Here is a 25287-nt window from a genome sequence, read left to right as displayed (position 1 = left end):
TTCGGCTACGCACATGTGCTGCTACTGTAGGCGTAGCGTGTATTCTGTGACTAAAAACCACCACCTTTGCGCCTTTTACGCATACGCGAGAGCTGTTTCTCTATCAATGTTAAACAGTTGACACTATAGAGTGCGTTCTTTTCTCTGAATAACTGAATAAACCTCTGCAATTGATTTGACATGATGTCATCTTGGTGCGTTTAAATCTCCTTTGTTGCCCTCTCTGCTGTAGTACAGCTGAGTCCACCCGCCTTGTCAGAGGGGACAGAGGGAGTCCTGCTGCATCTATTCAGCATACACCTGCTCCTCAGTCCTCAACTTAGCGTGTCCAGTAATCCAGTAATTCCCCTTTTCACGAGGAACATATTTTGGAACTGTAGGATCGGTTTATTGATAGGCTATGACAATCAAGTGGCCATTTTTCTCATCGAGATGGTTACACAGTGCTTGACAGCACCTCGTTTCAAGATCTGTTTAAACAGACTATGTCTAAACAGACTAACAGTCACTTTTCCACAATATCTTTGGGCATATATTCTCATTTCTCGCTTAGCGCAGGGCATCTTTTGTTTGTTTGCTTTCTCGTCACAGCCTGGCAGGGGTCATTCCCGTCGCCGTGTGAGCGAGTGTGAGTGTGATTCACTGGGCGGAAACGGTTTTACTGCCTGCCCTCCTCTGCCTCTGTCCTCCCGCTAACTGCCGCTGAACACAAAGGGGGGACGCAGAGCCATAAACAGGCTCCGTCCATGGAGGAGGCTCTGAAGTGGCTGACGGCCACGCAGGGCTGGAGCCGGCAGCTGCTGACGGATGTCTGCTGGAGGGAGCCCTCCCGGGACCAGGCATGACGGAGCTCCAGACACAGACGCAGCCTTACTGAGGCACTGTCACACGGGGGCAGAGGTGACGTCCACAGACCTTGTACTGGTCCCCTATCAGGTCCATGTGTGATCTCATCCTGGTGTTATATCATTGAGATATTTAAGGAAAACACCATTTCAATTCCCCACCTGCTATACCCTATTCCTCCCTCCCTCCTAAAGGTATAACCAGGTTCTGCTGCCTAGACCTCCGGGACGGCTGTGGCTCAGGAGGTAGAGTGGGTCGTCCAATGACCGCAGGGTCGGCGGTTCGAATCCCGGCTCCTCCTCTCTCCACATGTCGATGTGTCGTTGGGCAAGACAAAGAGCAGGCTAGCACCTTGCATGGCAGCTGCTGCCATTGGTGTGTGAATGGGTGAATGAGAGGCCATTGTAAAGTGCTTTGGATATAAGTGCATTTACCTCCCTCCTTTCCAATTCCCTTCCTCCATCCCTCCAGGCCTCCTAGCCCTCTTTCTGCAGCAGCAAGTTAAGTCTAGGAGTCACAGTCGTAGCAGGCTGGCAGCTGCTGCCTCATCCATATGTCCATGCAGAGATGATTTAATTATGTCTGATTGGAAGCATTAGAAGTGAGGCGCCGTGCTTCTCCAGTCCTGGGACAGAACAGAGGAGAGCAGAGGAGAAGAGAAGAGAGCAGAGGAGAAGAGAGCAGAGGAGAGGAGGAGAGGAGAGGAGAGGAGAGGAGAGGAGAGGAGAGGAGAGGAGAGGAGAGGAGAGGAGAGGAGAGGAGAGGAGAAGAGAGCAGAGGAGAGGAGAGGAGAGGAGAGCAGAAGAGAGCAGAGGAGAGCAGAGGAGAGGAGAGGAGAGCAGAGCAGAAGAGAGCAGAGGAGAAGAGAGCAGAGGAGAGGAGAGGAGAGCAGAGGAGAGCAGGGGAGAGGAGAGCAGAGCAGAGGAGAAGAGAGCAGAGGAGAGGAGAGGAGAGGAGAGGAGAGGAGAGGAGAGGAGAGCAGAGGAGAAGAGAGCAGAGGAGAAGAGAGCAGAGGAGAGCAGGGGAGAGGAGAGGAGAGCAGAGGAGGGGAGAGGAGAGCAGAGGAGGGGAGAGGAGAGCAGGGGAGAGGAGAGCAGAGGAGAGGAGAGCAGAGGAGAGGAGAGGAGAGGAGAGGAGAGGAGAGGAGAGGAGAGGAGAGGAGAGCAGAGCAGAGGAGAGGAGAGCAGAGGAGAAGAGAAGAGAAGAGAAGAGAGGAGAGGAGAAGAGAGCAGAGGAGGGGAGAGGAGAGCAGAGGAGAAGAGAGCAGAGGAGAGGAGAGCAGAGGAGGGGAGAGGAGAGGAGAGCAGAGGAGAGGAGAGCAGAGGAGAAGAGAGCAGAGGAGAGCAGAGGAGAAGAGAGCAGAGGAGAGGAGAGGAGAAGAGAGCAGAGGAGAGGAGAGGAGAGGAGAGCAGAGGAGAGGAGAGCAGAGGAGAGCAGAGGAGAAGAGAGCAGAGCAGAGGAGAGCAGAGGAGAAGAGAGCAGAGGAGAGGAGAGCAGAGGAGAAGAGAGCAGAGGAGAGGAGAAGAGAAGAGAGCAGAGGAGAGGAGAGGAGAAGAGAGCAGAGGAGAGGAGAGCAGAGGAGAGCAGAGGAGAAGAGAGCAGAGGAGAGCAGAGGAGAAGAGAGCAGAGGAGAGGAGAGCAGAGGAGAAGAGAGCAGAGGAGAGGAGAGCAGGGGAGAGGAGAGGAGAGCAGAGGAGAGCAGAGGAGAGGAGAGCAGAGGAGAAGAGAGCAGAGGAGAGCAGAGGAGAAGAGAGCAGAGGAGAGGAGAGCAGAGGAGAAGAGAGCAGAGGAGAGCAGGGGAGAGGAGAGCAGAGGAGAGGAGAGGAGAGCAGAGGAGAGGAGAGCAGAGGAGAGGAGAGCAGAGGAGAAGAGAGCAGAGGAGAAGAGAAGAGAGGAGAGCAGAGGAGAAGAGAGCAGAGGAGAGCAGGGGAGAGGAGAGCAGAGGAGAGGAGAGAGCTGGGAATGACTGAGGTGAGCATCAGCCAGCGCACCCTGTCCCAGAGCTTGGGTATATCTCAATTCCACTGACACATTAGAGCGTAACTAAGCAAATGTAGAACCCAGTCGTTCTCGGTCTCTCTCTCTCTCTCTCTTTCTTTCTCAGGGTGCAATAATGCAGAGTGTAAGAGAGGTTCGTGAACAGTTGGGCTGTCTCTGCTTTTTTACACGGTGAAGTATGAACAGCACTTTGAGCATGAAGACTAGCCCATGTAAATAGCCTAGAGAGTCACAGTCCACAAGGGAAAACAACACTGCTAAACTGCCTTCCACGGAGATTGGCTCCAGTCTGTTTTGGGTTTCCACACCTCGGCAGTGCACACTGTGGGCTTCCAGTCTCACAGCCCCCACCCCCCCACCCCCCCACACCCCTTTTCCACCACACAATCTCACAATCCCCCCTAATGGGCCATAAAAACAACACTATCAGCAACATGAGAGTGATGCCATTCAGCAGGCTTTGCCATATATTTATTGGTTTGGTGGGTCACTCCTGGATTACGTGATGTTTGGTCAATGTGGAAAAGCAAATCTGTGGGGAGACTGTATATAATTAGAGCTCTGATTCCTTCAAGGAGACAGAGATTAGGCTATGAGTGTGTTGCAGAGTGAAACACACACACACACACACGCACGCTTCAGTTTTCTTTTTTGATTTGTTCTGAAATGGAGTCAAGGCTGATGACTGGAATATTTGAATATGTGGTTGCTAAGGAGGGACAAACGAGTGATCACAGCCACTCAGGGAATTGAAGGTCATTGGGTTTTGGTGCTGCGGTCAGCTAAGTGCCGGGTATTGGGTGTCCCAATGCTCAAAAGTAAGAGAGATGATACCAGGAGAAACCTGTGTTACCGTCGCTTATGTCATCACTACTTTTAACTCGGTGGTGTGACTGCGATCAGTTACTAATTCTGACGCTGTAGGCGTCCTGATAGAACAGACGATCGCTCTGCAACCCAGCTTCAGTTGATCAGATGGTGGATTTGACCTCCCGGCACTGAAATCTGGGATGTTATTACTGTGTTCAGTTCAAAGTGCTTTTGACAGCCCAGGCTCCTGAGTGGGAGACAGTAGTATCATGTTTTAGGAGCCGTTTTCTTTGGAGCGGCGGGACAGGAAAGTGGCGGCACCATGAGCAGTCAGAGATGGCCAACAATCCTGAGGTCGCTTTATTTTGCCTGACGGGCCGCAGTTGTTATGCTCATGGTTTCTGATGAGAGGCTCCTACGGTCACCGAGTTGTACACTCTGACCTTGCTGTAAACTCGAGCAAGCAAACACTCGCACACACCCATAGACATACAAACACACATTGTCCTGTATTGTACTCCAAATGGCCTAGTTAAGCCCCCACAGCTGCATCCCATTCTCCAAGGGCATTGAACTTGAACTCTAACGTTCTCTGATGTGCGCAAAGCCGCCGTAGCACCCAGCTGGGCTGTGCAGTGCATGACCAACTGGTCCTCTTCCACCAAGGTTCACCAACACTTCTCATGACCAACTGGTCCTCTTCCACCAAGGTTCACCAACACTTCTCATGACCAACTGGTCCTCTTCCACCAAGGTTCACCAACACTTCTCATGACCAACTGGTCCTCTTCCACCAAGGTTCACCAACACTTCTCATGACCAACTGGTCCTCTTCCACCAAGGTTCACCAACACGTCAACACGACACCAGCAATAATAAAAGACTGAGCGGTTTCACTACACCACAATCCCATATATCATTCAAACAGAGTTGTTCAAATCAAATAATTATGCTTTACATTTACAGTATTCATATTCAAGTATGGAATTGCCATTTTTATTTGGCCTAATATTATGCTTGGCTGACCAATTTGGTCGGGGCCATGCACTGTAGCTAGAATGTAATTACTTAAACTTACTTAATTAAATAATTCTGCTCGTTTCATAGTTGAGCAGGCTCTTGGTTGTGCACCGCCCCCCACCCCCAAACACACACACATACACACACACACAATGGGTACGTACCTCCATCCAGCCGTAAAAACCCCACGGGGGTGATACCTCCTACCCTGTTTGTAGGGGGAGCCACGTGGAACACAACCTGTGGTCGTTTCCTCTTAATTCCCAGGGGTCGGTTGGAGGGTCACACACACAGACTGCCATTAGAGGAGGTCACAGTCAGATCACCCATCCAAAACCACACTCCTGTTAGCCCTCTCCCTTGAGAATCCAGCACCCCCCTAGAGCCCAGTATGTGTGTGTGCGCGTACGTGTGTGTATGTGTGTATTATATGGACGCGGTGCGCCTCAGCTACCATTTAGGAGGACCTTCCCTTTTTCTCCTCCACCCCTCTGTCCCATCAGCCCCTCTTCCCCACTCCATTCCTCTCTTTCTCTGTTTCTCCATCTCTCCATTGTACTGGAACGGGTCACACCAGAGGAATTCCTTCAGCGGGGGGATTTGAGTTGAGATCTGGGGGTGTTTGTTGTTGCAGGACGTTTTGAGTGGGAGTCGCATTGATCCCGTTTCTCTGGAGCTTTTCATCAGAGTTGTTTGTGTGTTGAGCAAAGCGCCTCAGACGCGAAGCCGCATAGAGTAAACAGCATACTCTCCGCGTCGGTTTTAAACAGATCAACATGAGGCGAATGTATGCTGTTGTGCATCGACTGCCGGGGGAACCGAAGGCATGTGTGCCTTGAGTTTGTCACGGTCGGGGTGCTCGTTCTCTGAATAGCAATGGAAACCGATACTGTAGAAGGCATTAGATGGAGCTAATGTGAGATATGATATCAGTGACACTGAATGACGGTTAACAGAGTTAGATAAACTGATATCGGCTGAGGGGGTAGATAAGGGTGAAATGACTTGCTTATGCTATTATCAGCCATGCTGCTAGGCACAACAGGTGTCCTGTGAAAAACTCCAACCAAGAGACTCAGATAGACACAGACATATGTGCAGACAGGCAGACAGACAGACAGGCAGACAGACAGACAGGCAGATAAGCAGACAGACAGACAGGCAGGCATACAGTCAGGCGCACAGGCAGATAGACACACAGGCAGAGGGAAAGACAGACACACACACGCAAACATTCAGACAGACAGGCAGGCAGACACACACAGGCAGACAGACAGACAGCCAGAAGATCAGTGGCCCTTGAATGAGCAGGATCAGTCAGGCAGGATTAATTAGCAGCTAGTTAGTGTAGATGCGCTGGTTTGGTCCTGCTGCTCAGGAGCAGCCGGCCACACTTGATCAGGGATTTACTCCGGCCTCAATCCCACCATCTGGCCTGAGATGGCTACTAGGAGCAGGAGGAGGAGCAGGAGGAGGAGCAGGGGTAGGAATAAGAACAGGAGCAGGTGGAAGGAGGAGAGCAGGGGGTGGACGGAGAGAGAGAAAGAGACGGAGAGCAAGAGATGGAGAGAGAGAGGCAGCCTGTTTGAATGGGGATCCGACTGGGTTGGGCGGGAAGGAAGGTGTGTCCTGCATGCCAAGGAGACGAGAGGAGAGCGGTGGAAAAAGAGAAGAAACAAAGGAGACGAGAGGAGAGCGGGGGAAAAAGAGAAGAAACAAAGGAGACGAGAGGAGAGCGGTGGAAAAAGAGAAAAAACAAAGCTTAAAGAGAAGAATAGAAGGGAAACAACAGAAGCCTCCTTCTGAAAACTGTGTTGGGTCAGTGAATCCTAAAGTCCTACTGCCGCCCCATAGCTACACCCCCCCCGCCCCCCCCCGTCCATTCTGGGTCCCGTCACTGTTTTGGGAACTCTTTTGAGAGGCAATTAGCATTTCCTCCGTCCCCAACCGGTTCCACGCTATGAAGTAATACTCTCTCTAATTTGGCCCTTTGGTCCGAGGGCCGTGGAGAGCCTTGTTTAATCCCCCGATAGTGCTTTTCTGTCCAGCTCTGTCATTGCGTGTCATACAGGCTAATCGGTCAGGGGAGAGCCAGCGGTCTGCTCGAACACCCGGCCCCCTCGCCTCCTCACCCCCCTCACCCCCCACGCTCAATGGGACCTGCGTTTTTTTGTCGTCTGTGTTTCTGCCCGCCGTTTCCAAAGGAGGAGAAAAAAGATCATTGTGAGGAGGAGGATGTGAGAAGCAGTTGGCAGAACTTGAGAGCCTCCCCGAACCTCCGTTCACGCGGACGATGCCTCCGTGAAACCTTCTGCTCTCCTTGGTTCTCAGCAACGTGCGCGCTTGATTGGCACCCTCTTAGGAGAAACGCTCGGGTTCCACTGTAGGGTCTGACAACAATAAGACTGAGCTCATGCATTCTTGTTCTTTAGTTTGTTCTTTGGCTTTAAAAAAAAAAAGTGCCACCCCCCCCCCCTTCTCCATGGCATCATTTGGCTCACTCAGATATTTCTGCACTCCCCATTCTGAAAAACACTTTCTTTCTACTAGGCTGATGTTAGGTTTTCTGGTTTGCCCCCCCCCAAAATACACAGAAATGCCTTTCGGGAATAGCTCTCCAAATGAGTGTCTAGCCAGTGACACACAGCGGTTTGCAGAATTTTCGTCAGATTTAATGATGTATGTTTTAGCCGTAGTCACTTATTAAATCTCTTAATTTCTCTCCCCAGCCTCCCTGGAGGTCGAGAGCATCCAGTGATCTAAAAATACACGAGGGAGAAAGTCCATGTGAATTGCAATTATGGGGTTGTGAGCTGGCCGTGCATGGCAGCCCTGCATCTCCACTGATGAGAAATGAGACTGGAGTTGGTTCCTTGGCTGGCGGGCGCATGGGGGGGTGCTGGAGGCATCGCTGGTGGATAGACTGGCCCAAATAGGGAACAAACCAACAAACACAGAAGGGGTATCCTTGTTGGGCTTGTGGAGATGCAGTATATAGCCACAGAAAATGCAGATCGAAGAAAAGAAGGAATAAAACGAACGTTTTTCCAGGAAAACTGCTCGACGAATGTGGCAGCAGGGCAGCGGTGGTTTCTGGAAGGGTCCCTGTGCTCGCTGAATGCTGGGCTGTTTTTAGTGGGCATGAAACAGGAGAAAAGTCATTTGAAATGGAGAGGGCACTACCAGATGGCCCTTAGAAAAATGTTGTTTTCCGTGTAGCAAAACCTTCCTCAAAGTTTTGACAACTGAACTGCCAGTTGGGGGAACAGTTGGGGGACCGCTGGCAGACTGGCCAGAACTCTATAACCGTAGATAATCTGTTTGCTGAATGTAAATGCAACATTTTCCAGTGTTTACCACACTGATGCCACCCCTCTAACTCGGCAAAGCAGTCACACATTGCATCATTGATAAACACATGTTCAGAGAGCGTGACGCATGGCGGGGGCAGCCGGCCACTCCCAACGTGGCCTGTCTGCCAGTCAGTCTGACACTGGTCCAGTACTGTAGGACACTCACTGACTGACAGACACGCCCTCATCAGCCATGTTGACTCCAGATCAGTAAGCAGAGTCTGATGAAGGGCGGAGCTCTCAGAGGCGGAGTCCTCGTGCTCTCAGAGGCGGAGTCCCCGTGCTCTCAGAGGCGGAGTCCCCGTGCTCTCAGAGGCGGAGTCCCCGTGCTCTCAGAGGCGGAGTCATCGTGCTCTCAGAGGCGGAGTCCCCGTGCTCTCAGAGGCGGAGTCCCCGTGCTCTCAGAGGCGGAGTCCCCGTGCTCTCAGGGGCGGAGTCCTCGTGCTCTCAGAGGCGGAGTCCCCGTGCTCTCAGAGGCGGAGTCCCCGTGCTCTCAGAGGCGGAGTCCTCGTGCTCTCAGAGGCGGAGTCCCCGTGCTCTCAGAGGCGGAGTCCCCGTGCTCTCAGAGGCGGAGTCCCCGTGCTCTCAGAGGCGGAGTCCCCGTGCTCTCAGAGGCGGAGTCCCCGTGCTCTCAGAGGCGGAGTCCCCGTGCTCTCAGAGGCGGAGTCCTCGTGCTCTCAGAGGCGGAGTCCTCGTGCTCTCAGAGGCGGAGTCATCGTGCTCTCAGAGGCGGAGTCCTCGTGCTCTCAGAGGCGGAGTCCCCGTGCTCTTTTAGAGGCGGAGTCCCCGTGCTCTCAGAGGCGGAGTCATCGTGCTCTCAGAGGCGGAGTCCCCATGCTCTCAGAGGCGGAGTCCCCGTGCTCTCAGAGGCGGAGTCCTCGTGCTCTCAGAGGCGGAGTCCTCGTGCTCTCAGAGGCGGAGTCCCCGTGCTCTCAGAGGCGGAGTCCCCGTGCTCTCAGAGGCGGAGTCCTCGTGCTCTCAGAGGCGGAGTCCCCGTGCTCTCAGAGGCGGAGTCCCCGTGCTCTCAGAGGCGGAGTCCCCGTGCTCTCAGACTGGGGATCTGGGTGAAGAGGTTGAACAGCCAGGCACAACCGCTTGCCCTTCCTGCTGGATCCTGCTGCCTGGGAAAACCTTTTATTAGAGATCTTCGGGGGAGCAAAGTTGGTGGAGGTCTATGATCAAATCAGTTGAACTTTCCCATGAAGACTATCAGCTACAGCACTGGTGTGAGAGGATGAGGACGACTGTGTCACAGCGGACGAGTACTGTTCAGTACATGTGACGTGTCATTTGTCGTTGAGTCACGGTGAGAGTGTAGTGTGCGTGTGAGACAGCACATGTGTCTTAAACGCAACACCGTAGTAGTCACATGATCAGCCAGACACATGACATGCGCCGCCCTCATCAGTGAGTGGACGCGTACACACGCGTGTGTGTGTGTACACGCGCACACACACACACTCACACACACACACACACACACACACACACACACACACACACACACACACACACACACACACACACACACACACACACATGTGCATAATACATACAGTGCACACCCCTGCCTCCAGTCTGTCTGTGAGGTCCTGGCGGGTGAATAATGAATGTTCAGATTACGGCGAAGGCTTTCTCTCTCAGCAGGAGAAACCCTAGAGGTGAGGCGGCTGACCCCGGGAGCAGCCAGGCAACCCGACACCTCGTCACTTGTCCTGCCGGGCGATGGGATGTAACCCGCCCGGGCCCAGTTACTATGGTCCCGGCCTCGCGCTGTCAGCCCGCTGCCAGAGTCGCCGACAGGTGAAGGGGTCAGAACACCACCGGGCAGAGTGGTCATCCTTCCACCTGACGCCACGGGGACCAGTAGTCTAATCACTAGCAATCCAGCACACACAGAGGCGGAGCGCAGTGCCAGAGCAGACCTGGGTAGTCCAGCTTCCCTGTCTTTGATCTGCTAAGCTCCTGAAAGGAGAAGGCTTAATCTACCTCCTGAGTGAATGGAGCTCAATGCCCAACACGAAGAAAACTTTCCTGGCAAGTGTGTGTGGTGCAAGGGAGCAATAATACCAAACCGACAGCATCGAGAAAATTACATGAAGAGAAAAAAAATGGGGGTATTACTGGGTTCAAAGAGGCATTTTGACCACAGCTTTAAGGTTTAGCTTGCAGAGAGGTCAGGTTTGATTTGGCATTATTGCATATTGCATAGCTTAATATATAGCTCATATATAATATATATATATAGCTTAATATAATAAATGTTGAGCTAATGATCAAATTCAATCAGAGGTCTCCTGGTAACACCGAGCTTCAGAACACGGCATATTTAGGAGTCTGTTTGTGGGATTGGCAGCCAGTCATGTCCCCAGTGTCCTGTCTTATACAGTCAATCTTTCTGGCTGAGGAGCTATGGGATGTGACGGGCAGTCCTGTTAGAGAGAGAGGGAGAGAGACAGAGAGAGTGTGAGAGAGAGTGTGTGTGTGTGTGTGCGCGTGTGTGTGGAGTCCAGTGGCTCCTGGGCTTATCAATGTCAGAGGGCCTAGCCAGACTCTCCACACTGCCTTGTTCTGTGACGGACAGTTCGTCGTTCCCCAGGGTTTCTAGTGTCAGAGTTGGCTCTGGAGTCAGTGTGTCAGGACAAAGACAACTGTGCCGACAGTAAACTGGCCCATTCCACACACTGCATCTGCCCAGCGTCAGCCCCTTTGAAGGGAATTTGGTGTCCGGGTCAGTGGACCTGTATAAGACCGCTCTTCTGCTGATTTGGGATCTTGGCGTACTGTCTTCTTGTTGAGGAAGGAGACTAATCTTGTTGCTGTTACCCTCCGAGGATAGAATATTGGTATAAGGAATTGGTCTAATGTTAGATGTTTGGAGGTGCAGGGTGACTTGGGTTTGAAACCCAAACAGGAATGGATGAATGAGAGAGAGAGAGAGAGAGAGAGAGAGAGAGAGAGAGAGAAGCAGTCTCTCTCAGTCTGATGTGGTCTGTTTCAGAGTGTACCAGAGGGGCAGGAAGTTCCCAACCCCAGGGGAGGGAGCAGGCAGAATAACAGGCTTTACTCCCCCCTGCTCCCTCTTTGTCCTGACTCCCCCGATCTCCCCCGATCTCCCCCCATCTCCCCCTGCCCAGGCCTGCAATCCAGCAGCTTCTAATCCACTTTTGATAGCTTTCACAGCACCCTATCCACCGCAGGCACACGTGCATGCGCGCAAACACACACACACACACACACACACACACACACACACACACACACACACAGCACACACGGTAGAAGTATTTGTTAATTGCAACTTCATGAATGCACCTGGCATCCAGTGACATCCAACACTCTCGGTTCCACGCGTTTATCCAGCCTGACACCTTGATGGATGGATGTTTGCTCTGCAGAACACCCCGTGATGCCCAGAAATATCCCAGAATGATCTAGCAGGGACGGAACATATGAAAAATGGGATGTTTTCAATGTCCAACTTTCCAAAGCAATCTCTCCACCCCTAAATAAGAAAACAGCCTGGCTTCATACTGAACTGGTGTATTTTTCAACCTTGTAATTTAAAATGAATATTAGAAAAGCTTCCCGGGCCGTGTGACTGTTGGGAAGACATGGAGTGGATCTTGAATGAGAGAAGAGGAGGAACGGGATGCCCACAGCTTTGCATTAGGACGGCCACACCCACATGTCCTGTTGTTTGTTTTGAAAACCATGACAACTGTCTGTGGGTCTCCTAGCTCTGTGGGATTAGGCCCCGAGAGAGAAAGAGATGGAGGAAAGAGTGAGAGAGAGAGAGAGAGAGAGTGTGTGTGTGTGTGTGTGTGTGTGTGTGTGTGTGTGTGTGTGTGTGTGTGTGTGTGTGTGTGTGTGTGTGAGAGAGAGAGAGAGAGAGAGAGTGGAGGTGGGGTGGGTGGGCGACTGGTGTTCAGCCAACCTCCCGGTAAAACCCAACAAACCATCTCAACTGTCTTGAACAGGAAACTATGAGATTCATGACTCATTGATCTGGCCGATAGCTGTGGTCAGTTGGAGTGAAACGTAACAACAACAGCTTTGAAGTTATGACAACCCGAGGACAACAGAGTTAGGGAATGGAACACATCCAGTGCCAGTAGCTTCTACGCCGATGTCCCCTTACTGTATGTCCACTTAGGCTACAGCAGAGTTACACAACTCATTTTTATCTGCACTTGTCTGGCCCTTCTGTGCTTCCTATGCCACACCCACCGGTTCAATACATGAATGGATCCATACTGTAGGAGTTCATTGATTTACCAAGCACATGTGTAATTCTGTCCTCGGTGTTCCAGGAATGCCCACCATCCTCACGCTAGCTGGCTTGATCCTGGCTCTGTGCGTGCCGCGTGCCCGGCCCGAGTCGGCCGTGCTCAGGTTCCTGGGACAGACAGCCTTCGTGGTGAACGAGAGCAGTCGCACCGTGGTCCGTCTGGTGGTGGAGAGGGTCGGCGATCCGGTCAACGTGACGGCTCTGGTTCTGGTAGGGACAGGCATGGTCAGAGTCACGGTCCTCACTGTAGCGTGTTGGCCTGTATGTTTGATGTTAAAGTTCAATCAATTCTATTCAGTTCTATCAAATAACAAGAACCCTGTGTGACAGGGAGCTGTTGGCTGTCGCTATAGCAGTTCCTGTATGTCTGCACCTTCTGACAGTGTGTGTGTCCGTGTGTGTGTGTGTGCTTGTGTATTTACAAAATGTGTGTGTTCCCCTAGTTGGAGGGAGATGACACAGGGGACTTTGAGGCCACCACGGCTGCGGCCTTCCTCATGTCCTCCGAGGCCAGTAAGACCATCTTCATCGCTGTGAAGGACGACGACATACCTGAGGCTGACGAGACCTTCGTCTTCAATCTCAAGCTACAGGTAACCACACTCAATATGTTGGGTTGTATGCTCTGTGATCAGTATATAATCACTGATTCATGTGTGTGTGTGCGTGCATGTGTGTGTGCGCTCGTTCGAGTGTGTGTGCATTCTCCTTCGTGTCTATGGGTAAAAAAAGGACAAGCCTCGTCCTCTTCTCCCCCTCCCGTACGGAACCCCAGTCAGCGTTCTACAACCCCCCCAGTGTTCCTGTCCTGATCCTGTCTGTCTTCAACCCTCGCCCCGAGTCCGACCGCTGGGGCCAGGGGCCCCGCCTTTTCAACCCCAAACAGAAAGCCTGCGGTGGGGAGGCCCCCCTAGGGCCTTTGATGTGGCGCTCTGTAGAGCTTCTGCAGGGCTGTGTGGCCGGGCTGTGTTCTGGCCCGGGCCGCTGACGAGACCCAGGCTCTGAAGACACCTTTGTGAGCGCGGAGCGGTTCTGACAGCCAGGGCCGTGCCACACAGTAGATGAAAGCCCAGCCGGGGGGACTGTGATGTGAGATCAAGACAGACGCTTCACACCATCAAACAGACCATGTGGGGGAAACGTGGTCAGCTGCCGAGGGAGCAATAACATTTAGGGAACGCGCTGTCCCCGCGTCCTAAATCGACCCCCCTAGTCCCACGCAAACTAGGCGTCGGCCCGAAAACGTGTCCTTCCGAGATGCGTGACTTTTCGAATTAAATCAAACTTTATTTGTATAGCGCATTTCATACACAGAGGCAACACCATGCGCTTCACAGAGAGCAAAGGGGGGATGGACATAGACCCTTTACGTGTGTGTGTGTGTGTGTGTGTGTAGGTGGAGCTGTTGCAGCCGAGTGGTTGAGATCTGGCTCGTTAATCTACCTCTCCCAGCCAGATGAAAGCTTGCTCTCCGCTGCGTGGTTGGTTAAGCCTCGCACCTATAGCGGCTGATCCACATGGTGTCATTTAGCAGCTCTAGCTGTCACGGCGTGATTGATGGTCGCCGGAGGCGGGCTCCCGCTCGCGTCTGGCTCTGACTAATGGCTCTGAGAGAGAGAGAGGCAGGCGGGACAAAGACCACCGCCAGCCCACTGAGAGCAGGGCTCTGCCAGGAAGATGAGTTGCGGGCTATGGCCTCTCACACAACCAAACCCTGGAGACCACCAACGGGGCCGGTCGTTCGTCATCCCTGACAAGCCCAGGGATGTGAGGGTGGATGATGTCCAGGTAGTGATTGAGGGAGGGTCTCTGGGGACCGTGGTGGTGGTGGTGGTGGCAGGTGAAGCCCACTCATTCTGGGGCTACTGTACTGCTGGTTTCACAGAGTGGGGGATAGCGCTGGGTTGGGCGTGGAGCCAGTGTATGGAGCCGTGTGTGTGTGTGTGTGTGTGTGTGTGTTATTCCTCAGGGGAGCAGGCTGCTGGCAGGCTGTAGGCAGGATTGCGAGAGCGTGTGGATTCTGTGTCTGTGTGTCGGCTGCGACAAGAGCTCAGCGCCTGAATGAAAGCTCTGTTACAGCTGGGAAAAGCCCTGTCTGAATAGAGGGGTGAAAGCAGAGGGCTCAATCTCTTCTCTCTCTCTCTCTCTCTCTCTCTCTCTTTCTCTCTCTCTCTCTCTCTCTCTCTCTCTCTCTCACTCTCTCTCTCTCTCTCTCTCTCTCTCTCTTTCTCTCTCTCTCTTTCTCTATTTCTCTATTTCTCTCTCTCTCTCTCTCTCTTTCTCTCTCTCTCTCTCTCTCTCTCTTTCTCTCTCTCTCTTTCTCTCTCTCTCTTTCTCTTTCTCTCTTTCTTTCTCTCTCTCTCTCTCTCTCTCTCTCTCTCACACACACACACACACACGCACGCGCGCGCGCACACACACACTACCCACATACACAAACTCACAAACACACACACACACACAGGCACACAATGGTTCTGCTATGGGCTTGCCGTTTGTGCGTCTTAAACTGAGAGAGCCTTTCTTTGAGACGAGTTACATTACCTCCATCAACCAGTGCCAAGTGGCATTCCTCGGTTTTAATTTTATTTCCATTTATATCTAGATGACTGAAATCAATACAAATTCTTCTTCTGAGCAGCGTTAAAGCGTTAAATGTCGCCCATCGCATGTGTGTGTTGGAGTGTCAAGCCGTATGACAAACAAAGCCTTCTTCTTCTAAAGCTGCTGTGACTTACCTTAGCTGTGACTGACAGTGAACAGAAACGCCTGAGGGTTTAACGTCAGACCAGGCGGAGAGAAGTACTTCCTGTCTTTGTCTGTTCCCCGTGATTTCCCTGCGGGTGTGAAGGGCCCTGGAGACCAGGCTGTCTGTCTGGTTGTATTCACCTGTGTGTGTGTGTGTGTGTGTGTGTGTGTGTGTGTGTGTGTGTGTGTGTGTGTGTGTGTGTGTGTGTGTGTGTGTGTGTGTGTGTGTGTGTGTGTGTGCGTGCGTGCGTGCGTGCGTGTGTGTATTAGCCTCTGAAGCTGCCTGTGTGGGTTATTGCACTATGTCGTATCTGCACCATGTTAACAACAAAAAATTAATGCCATTAATTGTCAGATTTTAGAATGGAGGAAGCCTTTTTCACTCACTCTGATGAACTTCACCTGGGGATGGGGGTGATGACAAGATAGAGGATGGGAGGCAGACTGATGCTCATTGGATAATAATCTCTCCTCTCATCTCAGAGCTCCTCCAATGGCGTAACACTGGGTACCCCCAACAAAGCCACCATCACCATCCTGTCCAATGACAACGCCTTTGGCATTATCGGCTTCAACTCGGTAAGATACCTCCACGATCTCTCACACACTTCACGTTGTACACACGCCAGATCTTCTGTTATCTCCTGCATTAAAGGGGCACAGTCACACATGTTTCAGTTGATGTTATTTGGATTGATTGCGTAACTTCTGTGTGGAGGCCAAAATCTCCGTCAGTGTTCAGTAGCCCTCTCTTATATATGGGAAGTAGCGCGGCAAAATACCCTGGCAAAACCTCAAAGGGCAAACGCATCCAGTGACATCACCCTTTGAAGTCCAGTGACGTCACCCTTTGAAGCATTGGCTCGATTTTGCCACAGTATTTTCCACATATACGAAACGGCTACACTGATGGTGATTTTAAAAAGGCCTACACACAGAATTTAAGCATTTCTTAAACAAACGTGACTGGGCCCCTTTAAACAGCCTCATGAGCAAAAACGTCTCCCCACATTTGGCACTATCATAACGGAGGTTTGCTCCATGAATGACTATGAGGATGAAGGAGTTGGCAGTTGGCAGAGCTGGGGGGTCTTTCCATGTAGATTGTGGTGCAGGAGTGGTTGGTTGTGGGGGGTGGGGGGTGGGGGGTGGGGGGTGGGGGGGTGGGGGGTGGGGGGGTGGGGGCGGGGGGGTGCTGTATGGGTGGCAAAATAACAACACGACCAGTTTTCTCTCAGCATTAACTTTTCTGCAAGAGTTGTATGTGGGATAATGATTTTTGTACTGAAGAATCAATAAAGGCAACCCCACATATCACTCCTCTCTCTCTCTCTCTCTCTCTCTCTCTCTCTCTCTCTCTCTCTGTCTCTCTCTCTCTCTCTTCCAGACAGAGCAGATCATTGTTGAGGAGCCCAGAGGGAGGAACCAGTATGTTCCTCTCAGCCTGATCAGAGAGAAAGGGACATATGGAACGGTGACTGTGAACTTTGAGGTGAGAAGACATTGGACTTGACTCCAGATTCACCTCAGTAGGGTCAGGTCAGAACAATAGGCTCATTACATTGTATTGTGGTGGATATATTTCAAGCCCCCCCCCACCCCCCCTCACACACACACACACACACACACACACACACACACACACACACACACACACACAGTGAGTGATATCAATGTGGACTGTTGCTGTGTCAGATCTCTGGAGGTCCTAACCCTGCCATTGAGGACCTGAGTCCAGACAGGGGCAACATCACCATCCCCCCTGGACGAGCCGTGGTGGTCTTCAGCATCCTCATCCAGGATGACCAGGTACCTCCGTCTCTCTTCGCCACCTCCACGCCTTTTAAAGCCGCCACCGCTGGCGTAACTGATATAACATGCTTGGTGCAAGTTCAACTCCCCTTAGCAGTGTATTCAGCAAGACCTACATTTAATTGTGTTTCCTTTAATTGTGTTTCATTTACCATGTGTGACTGGACAGGCTCTACTAGGTACTGATAGGATAGCTACAGTAGCAAACACACAAACAGCTACCTCAAAAAGGCAGATAGCGTAACTTGCTAGCTACTGTAGTTAGCAAGAGTGTGTCCTACAGTAACACTTTATCGGGATTATGGAACATATGTTGGGAAGCTGGATGTAGCTGTGGAACACAAACAGTAGCTCACATCTTCAGATAGCTAGCTGCTTTTTGTATGTTGTATTTTTTGTATGCTGCTGAAACTTCACATTTCAAGTTGCTTGCAACAGTTAATTTTGTAATTTAATGTAAATATACTAATAATAAACTGAGCTTTATTACAATAGTTTACATTTTCCATCATGTGTTGCACTGTGTAGGGCTCTAGAACTCAGCCTATTGAAACGCCTGTGTGTAATTGATGTTTTTTTTATGTGTGTTGGGGAGGTGAAATGCCGTATACCGTGAAATACCGTAAACCGTACCGTGTAACTAGATACCGTACCTTAATGCAAAAATCCATACCGTCTCATCCCTAGTGTGTGTGTGCTCATACAACTGTTCCCTCTCATCTCTGTCAGATCCCAGAGGATGACGAGGTGTTCACCGTCCAGCTGACCGGCGTGGAGGGCGGGGCGCTCCTCGACCCCGACGGCAGCAGCGTGCGGCTGAAGATCCGGCGCAACGACAGCCCTCTCCGCTTCTCCCAGTCCCTGCTGGCCGTGCCCGAGACGGCGGGCGTTGTCGCCCTCACTGTGACCCGCGGGCGCCTCTCCGAGGGCGGCCGCCTGGTGGGCTCCGACGACGACGAGGTCTCCGTGGACTACGCGGTGGTCAGCGGCGAGGGGGCGGGCAGCGCCACGCCGGCGGCGGACTTCGTGGACCTGCAGGCGGTGCGGACGGTGAGGTTCCCACCACGCGTCTACGAGGCCCGCCTGCTGTTCAACATCAGCGATGACGAGGTGCCGGAGATCGCCGAGTCCTTCCACGTGGTCCTGCTGGAGGAGACGGTCAGGGGAGACGCCGTCCTGGTCGCGCCCAACGCCGTGCTGGTCACCATCGAGCCCAACGACAAACCCCACGGGGTCCTGTCAATCAGCAGCAGCCCGCTCGCTCAGCCAATCAGCATCAATGAGGATTTGACACACAGGTGGGACTATTTGATTCATTAAAACACATCGGATAGAAATATAGCAAGTTGTTCAATTCTCTGTCGACTTCATGATGGTGCTCTCTCTCTCTCTCTCTCTCTCTCTCTGTCTCTCTCTCTGTCTCTCTGTCTGTCTCTCTCTCTCTCTCTCTCTCTGTCTCTCTCTCTCTCTCTCTGTCTCTCTCTCTTCTCTCTCTCTCTCTCTCTCTCTCTCTCTCTCTCTCTCTCTGTCTCTCTCTGTCTCTCTCTCTCTCTCTGTCTCTCTCTCTCTCTCTGTCTCTTTCTCTCTCTCTGTCTCTCTCTCTCTCTCTCTGTCTCTCTCTCTCTCTCTGTCTCTTTCTCTCTCTCTGTCTCTCTCTCTCTCTCTCTCTCTGTCTCTCTCTCTCTCTTCTCTCTCTCTCTCTCTCTCTCTCTCTCTCTCACTCCCTCAGATTCGAAGGCATCTCCATTGTGAGGAACGGCGGTAACTACGGCGTCGTCTCCGTAAACTGGACCATCAGTCGGAACTCGAGTGACCGCTCGCCGGTGTCAGACGACCTGAGCCCGGAGGCGGGGACCCTGTTCTTTGCGGCGGGTCAGATGAGCGCCGTCCTGCCGCTGAACGTCACGCCGGACGCGCTGGCGGAGGAGGCGGAGGTGTTCGTCCTCAGGCTGCTGGCCAACACGGTCACGGGAGGGGCCGAAGTGGACGAGCCCATGGAGGTCAGTCTGGGTCGAGGTGGACGAGCCCATGGAGGTCAGTCTGGGTCGAGGTGGACGAGCCCATGGAGGTCAGTCTGGGTCGAGGTGGACGAGCCCATGGAGGTCAGTCTGGGTCGAGGTGGACGAGCCCATGGAGGTCAGTCTGGCCCCAGGGCTCTGGATCTGGTCAACTGTAGGATCCGTATTCAATAGCGTCACCCTGGGTGTAGAGACTTGGCTTAAGGTTGATAGGATTGACTGATACAGGGTATGGTCTGGCATAGACGGAGCAGGAAGAGACAGACAGACAGAGAGAGAGAGACAGAGACCGAGAGAGAGACCGAGAGAGAGACCGAGAGAGAGACAGAGAGAGAGACAGAGACCGAGAGAGAGACCGAGAGAGAGACAGAGAGAGAGACAGAGAGAGAGACAGAGAGAGAGTCAGAGAGAGACCGAGAGAGAGACAGAGAGAGAGTCAGAGAGAGAGTCAGAGAGAGACCGAGAGAGAGACAGAGAGAGAGTCAGAGAGAGAGTCAGAGAGAGACAGAGAGAGAGACAGAGAGAGAGACAGAGAGAGAGTCAGAGAGAGACAGAGAGAGAGACAGAGAGAGAGAGTCAGAGAGAGACAGAGAGAGAGACAGAGAGAGACAGATCGAGAGAGAGAGAGAGTGAGAGAGAGAGAGAAGGTCCACCCAAACTTTGCAGGGGAAGTCTGCGGGGGAGAGCAACACTTGGACACACATCTGGAGGATGTGGTTGTGTGTGTGTGTGTGTACATGCGTGCGGGAGACATGCACAGTAAGTTACAGTGGCTTAAGCTTGGCACACACACACTTGTGCAGTCGACGCAGGCAGCCTCTGTCACTTCGTCCTGGGTGTTCCCTTCATGTGGCTGAATCAGGACAAAGAGGAGACGTCCGCAGGGGTCCTGCCGCCCAGCAGGGGGGGGGGGGCTGCTTTGGGGGGGGGGGGGCTGCTGCTCGTGAATCGGTGCGCGAGGTGGTGCAACGCCTTTATAGTTGCCATCTCTCCTCCTGGCTACGTGTGAATGGAGTGGGCAGATTTAACTTGTGTTTATGTTTAAGACATTAGATTTTAAACGCACGCACGCACGCACACAGGCAGCGGTAGTTTCAGGCTGGAGATCTGCTTACCATGTGTGCGTGAGGGTCGACTTTCGGGGGAACTCGAAGTTGCCAGGCATCAGAGGACGAGTCCTGTAGTTGGACGAGTTCGACACCGTAAACGCCAAGATGGTACGGATCGTCGGTCACGTACAAACACACGCAAATCTAAAGTGTCGGGCGGCGCTCAGATAGCTGTGGGTCCTGGATAAATAACCGCGCCGCAGTAAAGAAGCTCATGAAAACTATTTCAGCGCGGCAAACTTAGGGAGATTTAATTAAAGAGGATGCTAAACTTAGCCCAGCGCTCTCTGTGTAGCTGGTATACACCAGGCTTAATGCTCTTATCTTCCAGCGTCTGCCACTCCGTTCGGCTGACTTCCGCAGTAATTGGTTTTGGATATCTTGAATTCATACTGTATATACGCCGATTCAGTTGATATTCAAAACACATTTACGTGAACGTCAACTGCGACATGATCCCCGCCTCTCTCCCTCCCGACGTGGTGTCTGACAGTCCTTCTCTCCTCCATCCCTCCCTCCATCCCTCCCTCCATCCCTCCCTCCCTCCATCCCCCCCTCCATCCGTCCCCAGATGGTGTTCTACATCCAGGACAGCGACGACGTCTACGGCCTGTTCCGCTTCGACCCGGGGGCGGAGCAGAGCATCCGGAGCCGGCCGGAGGGGCGCTTCCTGTCCCTGGGCTTCCTGCGCCAGGGGGGTGCGCTGGGGGAGGTGTCCCTCACCCTCAGCGCCCTCTACATACCCGCGGGGCCCGTGGACCCGGCGTTGGCCCGGGACCGGGTTCTGAACGGCAGTCGGTACACCAGCCTGCTGTTCTCCCAGGGCCAGGTCCGGGCCGGGCTCACCCTGCCCATACGCAACGACGCCTTCCTGCAGAACGGGGCCCACTTCCTCATTCAGGTACTGTATGCCATCCGGCAGGCTGTAGGGTCAGGGGTGGGGTCAGGGGTCGAGAGAGGTCACTGTGTGTGAGGCAGTATGTAACTAGAAGTCTTTGGGGGTCGGTCCGCTTCCCTTGTCTCCCTGTTGGTTCAGTCAGGCGGGCCCAGAGACTCAGAGTGGTTTATTTGCATGGGAGAGTGAACGGCATGGATGTGAGTGCTCCGGTCTGGCTCGTTGCCATGGGAATTGTCCAAACGTCCAAACAAACAGCCTCATCAAGCAGAGCTTAAAAACAAACACAAGATCGAAGTGGCTCCTTCACATTCAATGGGTCTAAAGTTGCAGCACACACACGCACACATAGAGTCTCTCTCTCTCTCTCTCTCTCTCTCTCTCTCTCTCTCTCTCTCTCTCTCTGTCTCTAGTTATCTCTCTCTTACACATGCACACACACACACACACACAGCGAGAAGAGGCAGTTTGACAGGGCTGGGAGCTCTGTAGAGATGGAGAGTCATTCATAACTTCACTCTGAAAGACATCTAATTGGAAGTACTGAGGGGTAGACATAGTAGCAGACAATAGAGCAAACCTGGGAGCAAACTGCCACTCAGGGGAACTGAAGACACATTCATCACTCTCGGGTCACATCGTGTTCTGTTCCTCATGAACGTTAGTAGATTAGATTAGATAAGTAGTCCATTAGATACTACAAAATATGGGCATAGGGATAGAGCCAACACCTAACTTTCAAGTCCAGCTGCATTTGAACACATGTCATCAGGAGCGCATAATCGGGACTAAATGAAAAACTCATCCAGCCCAGAAAAGAAGAAAACTGTAGCTAGCCGACTCCGTGCAGTGAGTTAACGTGGAAGGAAGTCCACCGACGGACGAATGCAGGACTCATTAGAAAAGTGGAAAGCTGCGGTCAGTGACCAATCAGAGGCCAAATCAGCCTGCCCGCACAGTCCACTGTCTGCATGGGCCAATCATTCTCCACGCATAAAATCCAAGAGTCTTCTCATTGGTGTCCACGAATATTATCGTTTTTTTCCCCAGAGGTTCTCGCTGCAGCGATGGCTTCTGGGTACTGAGATTAGATACAGTACAATCTAATCAACAACAGCAGTGTGATAACCTAGAGGCAGCAGTGGAGAACCTATCATGTTCCGCCATCATTCTTTCACTAAACGTTCCGCTGTCTCCGTTCCAGCTGGTGAGCGTGGAGCTGGTGGGTATCACCCCTCCCATCCCCCCTGTCAGCCCGCGCTTCGGGGGGGCCCTCAACCTCACCCTCACCGTGACCCCCGACATCGCCAACGGGGAGATCGGCTTCACCAGTAACACCACGGTGGCGGTCTACGAGCCCGAGGATAGAAACGCGAGCGAGGTACGCCAGCTCTGACACCGTGATTTCACCTCAGATATTAGTCTTCATCATCACAGGTTTGAACTCAACATTTTTGAGAAGCACATTTCGATTATTATAATTTTTGCTCCTCCTCGCCAACAGCTGACGCTCCCCCTGCGTCGCGACGGGACGGACGGGAAGGCGGAGGTCTTTTGGAGCCTCCGACCAACGGGACACAACCAGGCGGACATCACCCCTGAGGACCTGGAGCCCTTCAGCGGCTCGGTGGTCTTCCTGTCCGGCCAGAGCGACGCCTCCATCAACATTACCATCATGGCCGACAGCATCCCAGAGGTCAACGAGACTCTTCTACTCACCCTGGACAGGTACTGGTTATCACTGGGCTGGGTTCTGGTTGGCCAACATATTTCTACCCAGTTGATTTGTTTGAATAAAACGTTGCTCTGGTTTTGTTAATGGCTTATACGATGTAAAGAACTATGAATGAACCTGGATCAGTAGTCCCTTTGCCTGGAGTTGCAAGGTGTCTATAAAATACCCGTGGTATGACTCCTGAGAAAGACAAGACTGGGACATTAGTGAGACGTTGAAGGAGCATCCCTGCTGCCCTCCTCCATCCACTCCTATCTTTCTTTGGGCTCTGGTGTGCTCTGATGAGAACGCTGCCCCCCCCCCCCCACACACACACACACACCCCTCTCCTCCCCTCTGCCCTGCAGGGTGGAGACAGCGCGTTTTGTAGTGTACTTCGGGTAAGTGGAGACTGGAGTGAACTTCGACCCTTTGTGTGCTGTGAATCAGGCCTCTTTTTTTCTCTCTGAGAAAGAGGGAGAAGGCCCACTTTAGCATTTGTGGAGCCTTTGGTTGGTGTGGGATGGGGATGTGGGGTCGGGGGGGAGGGGGGGGTGAAACGGGGGCCAGAGGGGTACGGCCGCGGGGTGTAAAGGGTGATCTTCATTATGTGTCGCTCCTAATTGAGCAGGTCTTCATTGTGCCTGCCTGTAAAGGCGTGGGTGTTTGTATGCATGCGGCGCACGGGAGTGTGGGAGGGTTTGTTTGCTGTGCTTCACCCTGTCCCTGTTTTTGTCACTGATTTAAAACCTGCTATGTGACGTTTGCTTGGCTCTCACCCTCCTTGCATACACACATACACGCACGCACATGCGCGCGCACACACACACACACACACACACACACACTGAAGTCCCCCTGCTGTGAAAGAGAGGCCCTCCAAATGACATGGTGAATCAGAGCAGCCCAAACAGCCCTGCAGGGGGTTCTGAACATGAGACTATACAAGTTATTTACCAGGACTGATGAAGACATTTCTAAAGATGAAGGTTATGCTGATGGGAACTGATGGGTTGGACCTGACTGTCTGGTCAGACAGACACTTTATTGATCGCCAGGGGGAAATTGTCATGTTAGAGCAGTGAGGACAAGGTGGACTTAAGATGAGCCCCAAGCACAGTCCTATAAATGTATTGTACCCCACAGTTGTAATGTTGTAAATGTTTGGTTCTCCTTCACCCCGTTCCTGCACGTCACTCTCCCAGGACCAACGCTGAGAACCAGATCCTGAAGACCGGCTTCACCAGCAGGGAGATGGTGATCCTGGAGAACGACGACCCGGGTGGGGTGTTTGAGTTCTCGCCCTACTCCAGAGGACCGTGGGTCATCAGCGTAAGAACAACCCGGTTTACCCTAGCTAGAACTTCTAGAACCTTCTAGCTAGAACCAGAGCTGAGAGACCCCCACGCTGTCATGACTGTGACCCCTTGACCTTACGAGGGACCCCCATGGTGTCATTTCACAATATATTGTATTATATTATATTGCACTGTACTTTAGATTGTGATTCTTGCACTTTGCCTTCAGCACTAGATTATGCTCTTAGTCACTTGTTTTAGAAAGAAGATGCACTTGTGAGTTCTGGCAAGTAGTAGTACATTGGCTCTTCCTACGTTAAATGCAATTATTGTTAGTCGCTTTAGATGAAAGCGTCTGCTAACTGACTGTAATGTAATGTAATGTAATGTAATTTGGGTGACCCCTGACCTCATGCCCTGCAGGAGGGAGAGGCGGTGGAGCTGCGCGTGGTCAGGGCCCAGGGCCAGCTGCTCAAACAGCTGGTGCGCTACGCGGTCGTGCCCTCGGGCAACGATGAGTTCTACGGCGCCACGGGCATCCTGGAGTTCAAGCCCGGGGAGAGGGAGGTGCTGGTGGCGCTGGTGGCACGGCCGGACGGCGTGCCGGAGGTAAACCTCCTCGCTGGCATGTTCTGATAAGCAACGCATAAATGTGGGCATCTATTGAAAACAGAAGAGTGCTGATTTTAATGTGAAACAACCTCTCTGCTAGCCTCGTAAAGAGCTTGCCTGTGTGTGTGTGTGTGTGTGTGTGTGTGTGTGTGTGTGTGTGTGTGTGTGTGTGTGTGTGTGTGCATGTGTGTGTGTGTGGTGTGTGTGTGTGTGTGTGTGTGTGTGTGTGTGTGTGTGGTATGTGTGTGTCTGCGGTGTGTGTGTGCATGTGTGTGTGTGTGTGTCTGTGGTGTGTGTGTATGTGTGTATGTGTGTGTGTGTGTGTGTGTGTGTGTGTGTGGTATGTGTGTGTCTGCGGTGTGTGTGTGCATGTGTGTGTGTGTGTCTGTGGTGTGTGTGTATGTGTGTATGTGTGTGTGTGTGTGTGTGTGTGTGTGTGTGTGTGTGCGTGCGTGCGGCGTGGTGTGTGTGTGTGTGTGCGTGTGTGTGTGTGTGTGTGTGTGCGTGCGGCGTGGTGTGTGTGTGTGTGTGTGTGTGTGTGCGTGCGGCGTGGCGTGTGTGTATGTGTGTATGTGTGTGTGTGTGTGTGTGTGTGTGTGTGTGTGTGTATGTGTGTATGTGTGTGTGTGTGTCTGTGGTGTGTGTGTATGTGTGTATGTGTGTGTGTGTGTGTGTGTGTGTGTGTGTCTGCGGTGTGTGTGTGCATGTGTGTGTGTGTGTCTGTGGTGTGTGTGTATGTGTGTATGTGTGTGTGTGTGTGTGT

The 25287-nt window shown here is 52.4% G+C and overlaps 1 protein-coding gene across 1 annotated transcript in view; it reads left to right on the top strand.

Annotated features, from left to right (window-relative positions):
• Positions 1 to 8251: 8251 nt before the first annotated feature.
• The window catches only part of adgrv1 (adhesion G protein-coupled receptor V1), a gene marked incomplete at both ends in the record, with an annotated part of 65147 nt that continues 48111 nt past the window's right edge, over positions 8252 to 25287 (top strand). Inside the window, 14 exons of the mRNA XM_084456878.1 lie at positions 8252 to 9068; positions 10627 to 10689; positions 12341 to 12528; positions 12762 to 12911; positions 13094 to 13252; positions 15550 to 15645; positions 16762 to 16875; positions 17608 to 18176; positions 18608 to 18878; positions 20577 to 20906; positions 22105 to 22281; positions 22405 to 22628; positions 23820 to 23946; positions 24336 to 24521. Coding sequence (XP_084313004.1) covers positions 8252 to 9068; positions 10627 to 10689; positions 12341 to 12528; positions 12762 to 12911; positions 13094 to 13252; positions 15550 to 15645; positions 16762 to 16875; positions 17608 to 18176; positions 18608 to 18878; positions 20577 to 20906; positions 22105 to 22281; positions 22405 to 22628; positions 23820 to 23946; positions 24336 to 24521 — 3471 coding nt within the window. The remainder of the gene's footprint in view (positions 9069 to 10626; positions 10690 to 12340; positions 12529 to 12761; positions 12912 to 13093; positions 13253 to 15549; positions 15646 to 16761; positions 16876 to 17607; positions 18177 to 18607; positions 18879 to 20576; positions 20907 to 22104; positions 22282 to 22404; positions 22629 to 23819; positions 23947 to 24335; positions 24522 to 25287) is intronic.

This window comes from Borostomias antarcticus, assembly GCF_949987555.1.
Source record: "Borostomias antarcticus genome assembly, chromosome: 23".
NCBI lineage: Eukaryota > Metazoa > Chordata > Actinopteri > Stomiiformes > Stomiidae > Borostomias > Borostomias antarcticus.
The sequence above is the reverse complement of the archived record's forward strand: the minus strand, read 5'-3'. Positions and strand labels throughout refer to the sequence as shown.